The 10,477-nt window shown below is 44.1% G+C and overlaps 1 protein-coding gene across 1 annotated transcript; it reads right to left on the bottom strand.

The window, feature by feature from the left end:
• Positions 1-210: 210 nt before the first annotated feature.
• On the bottom strand, positions 211-9,111 carry ATP6V1B2 (ATPase H+ transporting V1 subunit B2). Its single transcript, XM_055696108.1, has 14 exons — positions 8,979-9,111; positions 6,406-6,461; positions 5,605-5,703; positions 4,862-4,955; positions 4,684-4,761; positions 4,030-4,169; positions 3,793-3,894; positions 3,325-3,422; positions 2,951-3,074; positions 2,378-2,528; positions 1,923-2,005; positions 1,727-1,831; positions 1,378-1,507; positions 211-1,275 (listed from the first exon to the last, which is right to left on the bottom strand). The coding sequence occupies exons 1-14, from the start codon at positions 9,085-9,087 to the stop codon at positions 1,133-1,135; spliced, it is 1,512 nt and encodes a 503-aa protein (XP_055552083.1). The 5' UTR covers positions 9,088-9,111; the 3' UTR covers positions 211-1,132.
• Between the last annotated feature and the right edge of the window lie 1,366 nt (positions 9,112-10,477).

Genomic DNA, 10,477 nt, shown 5'->3' with positions numbered 1-10,477 from the left:
GCCAGCACTGGGCTTGGAGCCTCATCTATCTGTGCCTAGAGTGCAAACCACAACAGTTTCAAACATGACTCAGGACCCAATGCCACCTAGAGCATGCTTTGTAACAGAATTCAAAATATCCATTCACACATTAAGTTGCTTTCTCCAATTGCAATATTTAAAAGCTCCCACCAGCACAACTGTGTCAGGTATAAAAGGTTGATTTGGGGGTTTTTGTTTTGTTTTGGGTTTTGGTTTTTTTTTTTTTTTTTACATCTCAATCTCCTTCAGTAGCAGCGCAAAGCCTTGAACTACCAATAGTTTTGCCCACTGGGAAACTACTAATCTCGGAATGCTTTAGCTATTGTTTTGTCTCTGCCATTTCCAGAATTCAAAGGGGAAAAAAAAAAGAAAAAGGTAATTAGGAAGCTTATTCGGCAAACTTCAATTTAAAACCTCTGCATTAGCAACTAAGCCTTATCATACTACCTTCAGGTAGCAACGCTCTGGCCTGCAGCCTCCAAAGAGACCCTTTGCTAGCGGAGAGCACCAATAGGCATGCTAGGTGCTTTTCACTTCATGCATACCTTTAACAATCTTAAGCCACAGTTAAAAACCAGTGACTTGCATTTTTCAGAGTGGTACATTGTCATACGCCACGCTTTCCACACATTAGCCTGGTCTTCAGGCACAACAGCAGGACAGCAGAGTGCCATCTGTTCCGCCAGCAGTGCAGCAACTGCGTACAACCAGATCAAGCAGATGCTTTGGACAAAGGAAGTCACATTTGCTCTTTGATGTTTTCTAACCCACGTGCTCCTGGCTTGAAAGTAAAGATTTGCAATTTCTGGTAAGCCTCAGACATTCTCTCGAAATGTCTACCATAGGTCCAGTTCAAAGAAAAAAAACCACCAAGAATAAGCTTTGTGATAGCTATTGCACATTTATAAGAGCTGGCCTAAACATTTCCCTGAAGATCCAGGCTTTGGAAGAAGGGATATTTTACACTGCTACCAGTTTTTACATTGGAACACTGGCACAAGTGTCACCTATTCTTGGTCTTAATTGTAAGGGCGACAAGTAAACACCAACACATGAAAAAAAGAAAACAAACAGCATTTCACAGAGCAAGGAGTTAGAGATGAAGCTGTGGCTAGTGTTTTGCAGTCGAATCTCGAGGATAGAACTCAGCCAGCGTTGTCTGAGGAATTCTCTTCAGCATCTCCTTGGGGAAGATTCGCAAAAGCTGCCAGCCAATGTCCAAGGTCTCATAAACAGTACGATTTTCATAAGGACCTGCAGAAAGCAACCACAAACTGAGTGCCTCATCACCAGATGGATCTGAGAACAAGACCTTCCAGGTGTTAATGCGCACTGCGGTGCTCCTGAAACACCTACCCTGAGCAATGAAGTTCTTCTCAAACTTCTGCAGAAACTCCAGATAAAGAAGATCATCTGAGGTAAGAGCTTCCTCACCAACTACAGCCTTCATAGCCTGTACGTCCTTTCCGATAGCATAGCAGGCATACTAGAAGGGATAGGAACAGCAGTGCTTTCACCCTGATCATCCAAGTAACCATTTCTGCTCAAACTCAAGCAAAGGGTCTCACAAAACACTCAGTCAATGCTTTAAAGCAGCTTCAGGGAGTGTTCTGGATTGCAACTGTCTGGCATGCCCTTTACAGGCCCTTTAACAAAAGGTGTATTTGAAATATGCCTCTGCTTCTTGGAAGAGGTTTTTACATACCAGCTGGTTGGACACATCTGCATGATCCTTCCTGGTCATACCCTCCCCAATCGCTGACTTCATCAGTCGAGACAAGGAGGGCAAGACATTAATAGGCGGGTAAACCTGAAGGGAAGACATCCAAGAATTTCAGCATTAATACTTACTTCAAGTAGTACAGAGTAATTTTAAATGTTCTAACCAGTGCAGTACACACCTGTCTGTTATGCAGCTGCCTATCCACATAGATTTGTCCCTCAGTGATGTATCCAGTCAAGTCAGGGATAGGATGAGTAATGTCTGTGGGGAGAAGCGGGGAAATGGTTTGACAGTTCTCAGACCTTTTATATCCAACCTAGCACTGACACAGCAGCTTTTTGACTCCTGAAGTAATATGCCATCAGTTAGTAACCCCCGTATGTCACCAAGCACACTTATGCAAGGATTACAGCTGTAAGCACTCCTGACAGAGGGCCAGAGAGGAGTGCAGCAGTCTGAAACGGGCAAAGCATTTCTATTAGCAATACAGAGAAGGCAGCTAAGAACTGCAATATTCAAATGGAAACCTAACAGCCACAGGACATCCTATCTTGCTGTGTCCAAAATAAAGCAGGTTGCTCCAAAGGAGTCCTTTGAAGTGCTCTTTATTAAAAACACTTGAAAATAACTCACCATCGTTGGGCATGGTAAGAATAGGAATCTGAGTAATGGAACCATTTCTGCCTTCCACACGCCCAGCGCGCTCATATATAGTAGCCAAGTCAGTGTACATGTAACCTGGGAAACCACGACGGCCAGGCACTTCCTCTCTAGCTGCTGAAACCTGAGGCAATCCAGAAAAATGTTTCCAACAAGTCAGATCACTCGTACAGACCTGCTGTCTCCCCTAATTAAGCTACACTAGCAACTTAACAATACCTCTTCCTGTGGGCAATACCAAAAATAAAAAACCCCTGCTAAGAGAAGCATGTCACCGCAACACGTGGGACAAAACAACAAGGCAAATCCCAAACTATAATACCCAACTGCTGAATGCCACCAGGGAAGTAAGTCTATCACAGAAGCAATAGCTGTTCGACTGCTGGACATAGTCCTAGACAATCAAACAACAACTAAAAGCCTCGCTGGCTATTTAAGACCAGTGTAACAAATACTAATCATAACAGCTTGAGCAGAAGTTCACATTCTCACTTTATACTACAAACTCTCTGCCAACACCCAGGGTGAGAGTTAATAAATGCATACCTCTCGCAGAGCTTCAGCATAGGAGCTCATATCAGTCAGAATGACCAACACATGCTTCTCACACTGATATGCCAAGAACTCTGCTGTTGTTAGAGCCAGACGAGGTGTGATAATACGTTCAATGCTGAAATAGAACAGTATGGCACTATTTATGACAAGTGCTTTAAGGCTGCAAGGTAACAGTTTAAGTTACAGACACTTTTAAACCCTCTGAAAATCTGCTACATGCACCAAGTGGAGTACCAGCATTTCATATCCAACTCTGCTGCAATATGCTGGCGTAAGTAACATCTGGCAGGACACCACTAAGGCTTCATCTTCCAATTTACTCGTTCTTCTCAGCTTTTCCCAGCCAACACGGTGTAACTACTTACGTTGGATCATTGGCCAGGTTCAGGAACAGACACACATTATCCATGGACCCGTTTTCCTCAAAGTCTGATTTGAAGAACCGAGCAGTTTCCATGTTCACCTAAGTCACAATATTAAGGCTTCAGTTCCAGACCAGGCTTCACAACACTACATTTTGCATCATGTCAAGGTCTAAACATCTCAATAATAATCCAAAAGCAAAGGTTGCCTTATCATGCAGACTCCCCTACATTCCCAACAGAATGAGTTACTTCTAAAAATTAACTTAAATCTCCAGCCTAGAATTCAAGATACTCTATCCTGATCAGACACACTTTGTCACAATACTTCTGGTCATTTGGCATTTTCAGCCATTCAGCCAAGAATTTAGCACTGTTTAGTTACATATTTAAGACAGAATACTACAACTACTCTCAGCGTAGTCTTATTTATTACTCAAGCACCATTTTCCTTCAATGATATTGACTTACACCCATAGCAGCAAACACAATGGCAAAGTTTTCTTCACTGTAGTCCATCACATCTTTGGATTTCTTCACCAAGCCAGCTTGGCGACATATCTGAGCTGCAATCTAAAGAGAAAAAAATGGAAAATACAGTCTGTGTACTTGATGCTATTATACAGACCAGAACTTAACTTTGTTTACTTTTTAACCCCAGTGAAACACAAGCCACTAACAGTGTAGAGAGCAGCCTTGAGTACTCACCTCATTATGGGGTAAGCCAGCAGCTGAGAATATGGGGATTTTCTGCCCCCTGGCAATACTGTTCATGCCATCTATAGCAGAAATGCCAGTCTGAATCATTTCTTCTGGATAGATACGACACTGGGGATTGATTGGCTGACCTGTTGTATTTTTTTTTCAAGAGAACACATTATTCCATGTACATGTTTGAAGCTTGATCAAACCACCAGTGACTCTGAGCACTGACCTAGGGCTCATGTCAAAAAGCACAAACCCCACCGTTAGCCCTACAAATCTTTAGATGTGCCTGGTGAAGCCTGAGCCTTTTGCAGAACCCAGGACTCTGGCATTCCGTAGTCACATAAGTGGTAAGAATGCTTTCCAGAAAAGCCTGCCAGGTTATTAGCTTTTTATCTTTGGAGGCTGTATAATTAAGATAGTCTACAAACACTTCAAAGAACAGCTTCCAAGCATTACAGAAAACAGTTATTTTCTGCTACCCATCTTCCTGCACCTGTGTAAATCTGAGTTTGATGCCACACACATACTTAAAAAGAAGATTAAATGCCCCCCAACAGCTAGATCCTATGTTCAAAACCAGATCTATCGTAACATTCAGAAACCAGAAACACCAGATTTGCTTAACTTCATACCAGAAATGGATTAAGAACATACCCATTATGTCAAGGAAATCTTCAGCTAAAACAATGGGGCCTCTGTCTATAGGTTTGCCTGATCCATTAAACACTCTGCCTACAAGAAACAGGAATAAAATCAAAATGTAGATTACTGTGAAAATAAGTTTGCATGTGGTAAGTCTGTTCATTCTTCAAAGCAATATGCAAGGACTTACCAAGCATATCCTCAGACACAGGGGTTCGAAGAATATCCCCGGTAAACTCACAAGATGTTTTCTTAGCATCAATACCTGAAGTTCCTTCAAATACCTGTAAATATAGCAGAAGGAAAAAAAAACACCACAAGACAGGAAAAAGGAATAGGTATTGTGCTTTACAAAAAAACACTAGAATGCTGCTTCACAGCTTGAGAACTTGATCAGCCAAAGGGCAGAAAAGCAAGGCAGTTCTCTGCAAGCAAAGGATTTCAAGAGCAGCTTGCTAGTACAAAACAGCACATAACAACCTACTTTAAATTAAATTCATGAAGTGTATCAGCAGCAACCAACAAACCCAGTGCCATTCCTTTGATCTCAAGCATTTCCCTTTGCCAACAGGGTAAAGTTCTTCAGATAAGAATGAATATTAGCAAGAAACAGCTGCTTAGAAGAAATACCTGCATCCACATAGCATAGAAGGTGATCTTTAATCTGATACTAAACAATTACAGAAAGATTCCTTTAATCCAGAAGCAAAGAAATCAATGGGGGGGGATGCAAATAAAATGTGTCACTGTATTCCAGTTTTCAATCTTCTAAAATTATTCATGCCACTTGCACCTGGAATAAGTAGGTGATTTTTTTAATTTACAGTACCAGAAGAACGTATCGCAAGATGGATTTGACATGGCTCAGACACATGCTGGCTAATAAAAATATTTTTCTGTTGCACCAAGAGACACTCCTGTCCCTAGTCATACCTGAACCACAGCTTTGGAGCCACTAACTTCCAGAACCTGCCCGCTTCTTCTTGTGCCATCGGGAAGAGTCAAGTGGACAATCTCTGCATACCTAGGAAACTGCGGATGAGCAAGAAAGATCGTGGAAAGTATTAAAATCCAGATCAGTCACGAAACAAATTCACTGTTTCAAGCAAGCTTGAGCTTAGCAACTACTCAATTATTTTTAAGAATAATTTTATCACCAAAAAAACCCTCATTCCAAAGTAATTAAAATTTATCAGAATAAAGCTATTTTTACAGGGGCCATACAACGTTTGCTCAGTGTTGCAGGCTGTGGACAGACCTGGCAGAAGCCATTCTAATAGCCCTAGTAGTCCTGAAATACTAATGGAAATCCATGATGCAGCATCAGTCCCCTGCCTTCAACAGCAGCTTACCAGTAATTTGAGAACAAGCCAGAACTGTTTACAGTTTCCTTTCACAAAGCACTTATGCTCTGGTAACAAAAAGGTCAACAACAAAGCCAATTGGTATGTTTCCACATTCATGTTTAGAAAACATTCTGGGGATTTTGGTGAAACTGAAACACTGTTTCCATTCTTTCTCCCAACAGTTTCAACAACTCTCCCTTTCTTCCAGGACCTGGACAACTCTTCTTGGCTTTACAGGAACTTGCATATTCTCATTTATCTCAAGTCAGAAACATATCTTGCATTAAAATTGCTCAAAGAACCCAACATAGCAGTCTGGATTTAACTTGTCACAGCTTTTCATGTAAACCCTCCCTCAAAAAGCTGTATTAAGAATCTGAATCTTTACCTTAACTTGATCCAGAATAACCAGGGGGCCGTTCACACCTGATACAGTTTTATAAGCTGAAAGAAAGCAAGCCACAAGTCAGGTGCTTCCTCAGAACATCAGGAACATCCTACATAAAGTTTTCAAAGTTTCATTCCTATCACCAGCCTCAGGTTTGCAGATTTTGGACCCAGCTCTGCATGGCTTCGATGTTTATCCTAAACTCTACAGGAAGGGTTAGGTAAAAATTCCACTACCAGCATTTTTTGCTGCTACTTGCAAAGCACCCGAGGTAGCGTCAAGATATGATACTGCCATTTTCTTGTCTGTCACAGAAATTCACTTTAAGTCTACATCCAGGGACAAGTTGATCACCACCAGAAACACCAATATGATGTAGAGTTGACATTTTTAAGTGAAGAAAATTACACAGTTGCAGGGATAACATCTGTAGCTCGTGATAAAGAAAGTGCCACTGAAATTTATGTCTAACAAATTGGTAAGGAGACCTTAATATCAATACTCAGCTCCCAGTTTTTTTTCTTTTTAACCACAGAAGCATCCTGCTCCATGACACTGAAACAGCCCATGTGAATGAAAGCCTGTACTTAGCAAAGCAAGCAGGTCTTGCACTCAGAAGCTGATCAGCAGAGGTTCTACAGTGAGCTGTGTCTTTCGACACACTAAGAGACAACCTTTTATAACACCATTCCTGTCTTCTGAGAAAAAGTCAATGCACTACACCGTAAAAGGTTGAATTCCACCTTAGCCAAACTGCTCCTACTCTGGGGTTATCCTGGTTTAACTTAAGGATCAACACCTGATAGAAGGCCACAGCTAGCCAGCTCATCAGAACACTCATGTCTTAAACATCAGCAGCTCAAGTATTAGCATTACATACAACTGTCTGAGGTACTGCGCGCCCAGAATTCATCCCTCGGCTGGCAATCCAATGGAAAAGCTGTGAAAAATTTAGTAAACAGTCCTCCTGCATTGCTCTGAGAACACACCAGTATCCCAGCTAGAGCCCAGCATCACTTGATCCACAGATAAAAGTCAAATTGAGTTAAAGCTTTATCAGGGTCACATGGAGCCGTGACCAAGTGAGTGACTGTTAGTCACTTATTCCCGGGAAGGAAAAATGAGCAAGTGGAGCCATTTGCGGAACAAGAGAGACACCAGCACCTCTTCTTGGTCACACTGCAAGGCAGAGGAAACAGGCACTCGTGGTACTAGGACAGATCACAAATTCCACCAGCACCAGGCCACGGGGAATCACCTGGCTTAGCCACTTCAGACTGCCCAGCTCTGGCACACTTACGTGTTGTTTAGACTGTCACCAACACAGTATTTACACTTAAATGGTTTGAACTGTTGCAATGTAATCTCTTAATCGGCAATAACCAAAACTGCATTAGATAAGGTTTGAGGGTCACTGGGTGTATAAAGCAGTCTAAGGCCAGAACACTTATTTCTCCTATTTGACAGTTTTACTCTTGTCAAAATCCTGCAAAACCCCCTGAGACAGGACACGTGTCCCTGAACTAGTCTTCACGAAAAGCACAAGCTGGTCTGCTCCTTTCACCTCAGCCAGGAGAATTACATGGACCTCACACTACAAAAAGGCTCTGCTTGGACTGCAAGAGTTTGCAGCCCACTGTCCGCAAGAAATGGAAAACATTTTCTTGCGCGTTCCATCTCATGACTGTCTCATGAGCACTTCTTCCTCAATCCATGTGAAACGGCTTATGCCAGCTTGCCTCGGCCACAAGAAAACATTTCCTTGACATCGTCCAGCACCATTTCCCCTTGAAAGCAGCTCACCAGCCCAGAACTCGTGTCCCCATTAAGATCAACCACCAGTTCAATGACAAATCAGAAACAACCGGAATGTTTTCTGTACCCAGCTTGCAAGTGGTGGCAGTTTGGGGAAAAAACAAAACTGACACGGAAAGATGCGAGCGGAGCAGGAAGGCACCTTGGCTCCACGCTGGGCTGGAGCCTCCGCTCCACTCTGGGGCAGGAGGCTTGGGGGGCTGAGGCTGTGATGATGGATGTGGCCCACAAGCCAGGCAGCCGTTCCAAAGAAGCCCCTGCCCCCCCCTCGCCCCATGGGTACGCACACAGGTACAGCCACCTGCGTAATTACTGCCTACACCAAAAAAAGGCCAGACCCCCCCCCAGACAACGCTGCCCCCCCGCCACAGCACGGTCAGGGGGTGTGCTGAGGCTCCTGCATTTCCCCTTTTTCAGCAGACGGCCCAGCCTCGCTGTAAGGGAACAGAACCTGCCCCCCCCCCCGCAGCCCACAGGCGCCCACAGAGCCGTCGTGCCCCGGGGTGCAGCCCCTGTCGTGCCGCCCCCCGCCAGGCCCAGGCCCCACCGCCCCCCGCCAGGCCCCGGGCCAAGGCCCCCCGCCAGGCCCCACCGCCCCCCGCCAGGCCCCACCGCCCATCGCCCCCCGCCAGGCCCCGGGCCAAGGCCCCCCGCCAGGCCCCACCGCCCACCGCCAGGCCCAGGCCCCACCGCCCCCCGCCAGGCCCCACCGCCCCCCGCCCCCCGCCAGGCCCCGGGCCAAGGCCCCCCGCACTCACTGAGGCGCGGCTGGGAGAGGTAGTCGCGGGTGAGGGCCGCCACCTGCTCCCGCGGCCCGCCGGGCCCGGCGCCGTTCACCAGCCCGCGCACCGCCCGCACCGCCGCCATCTTCCCCGACACTCGCCCCGCCCCGCCCCGCCGCGCACGCGCAGATATAGCGGCGCCGCGCGCGCCCCGCCCGCGGGGAGCGGGGAGCTGGCCCTGGTGCTGGGGGGCGGGGGCGGGGAGGGGGAGAGGGAACGAGAGAAAAAGAGGAAAAGAGAAAGGGAAAAGGAAAAGGAGAAAAAGAAAAAGAGAAAAAAGAAAAAGATAATTGGAAAGCAAAAGCAAAAGGGAAAGGGAAAGCAAAAGGGAAAAGGAAAAGGAAACAGGGAAAAGAGAAAGAAAAAAGAGAAAAAGAAAAAGAGAAAAAAGAAAAAGATAATTGGAAAGCAAAAGCAAAAGGGAAAAGGAAACAGGGCAAAGAGAAAGAAAAAAGAGAAAAAGAAAAAGAGAAAAAAGAAAAAGATAATTGGAAAGCAAAAGCAAAAGGGAAAGGGAAAGCAAACGGGAAAAGGAAAAGGAAACAGGGAAAAGAGAAAGAAAAAAGAGAAAAAGAAAAAGAGAAAAAAGAAAAAGATAATTGGAAAGCAAAAGCAAAAGGGAAAGCAAAACGGAAAAGGAAAAGGAAACAGGGCAAAGAGAAAGAAGAAAGAGAAAAAGAAAAAGAGAAAAAAGAAAAAGATAATTGGAAAGCAAAAGCAAAAGGGAAAGCAAAACAGAAAAGGAACAGGAAACAGGGAAAAGAGAAAGAAGAAAGAGAAAAAGAAAAAGAGAAAAAAGAAAAAGATAATTGGAAAGCAAAAGCAAAAGGGAAAGGGAAAGCAAAACGGAAAAGGAAAAGGAAACAGGGAAAAGAGAAAGAAAAAAGAGAAAAAGAAAAAGAGAAAAAAGAAAAAGATAATTGGAAAGTGAAAGCAAAAGCGAAAGGGAAAGGGAAAGCAAAAGGAAAAGGGAACAGGAAAGGGAACAGGGAAAAGTCAAGAGAAAAAGAGAAAAAAAATAAAAAAAGAAAGGAGAAAGAAAAAGAGAATTGGAAAGCAAAAGCGAAAGGAAAAAAGGGAAAGGGGAAAAGGAAAAAGAAAAAAGGAAAAGGGAATGGGAAAGGGAGAAGGAAAGAGAACAGGGAAAAGGCAAGAGAAAAAGAGAGAAAGAAAAAGAGAATTAGAAAGCAAAAGGGAAAGGGAAAGCAAAAGAGAAAACGAAAAAGAAAAGGAAAAAAGGAAAAGGGAATGGGAATGGCAAAAGGAAAAAGAATAAAAAAGGGAAGATAAAAAGAAAATAGAAACGAGAAAAAGGACAAGGAAGAAAAAGGACAAGGAAGAAAAAGGGAACAGGAAGAAAGAGAAAAAAGAAAGAAGGTAGGAAAGAAGGAAAGAGAGAAAGAAAGACAAGGAAGCCAGCAGGGGTGAGTGGCTGGGAAGACACGGGAGAGCCACCAGGTGCTGGCCGCTTTTTT

This window comes from Falco cherrug, chromosome 18 (genome assembly GCF_023634085.1).
Source record: "Falco cherrug isolate bFalChe1 chromosome 18, bFalChe1.pri, whole genome shotgun sequence".
NCBI classification, from domain to species: Eukaryota; Metazoa; Chordata; class Aves; order Falconiformes; family Falconidae; genus Falco; species Falco cherrug.
The sequence above is the reverse complement of the archived record's forward strand: the minus strand, read 5'-3'. Positions and strand labels throughout refer to the sequence as shown.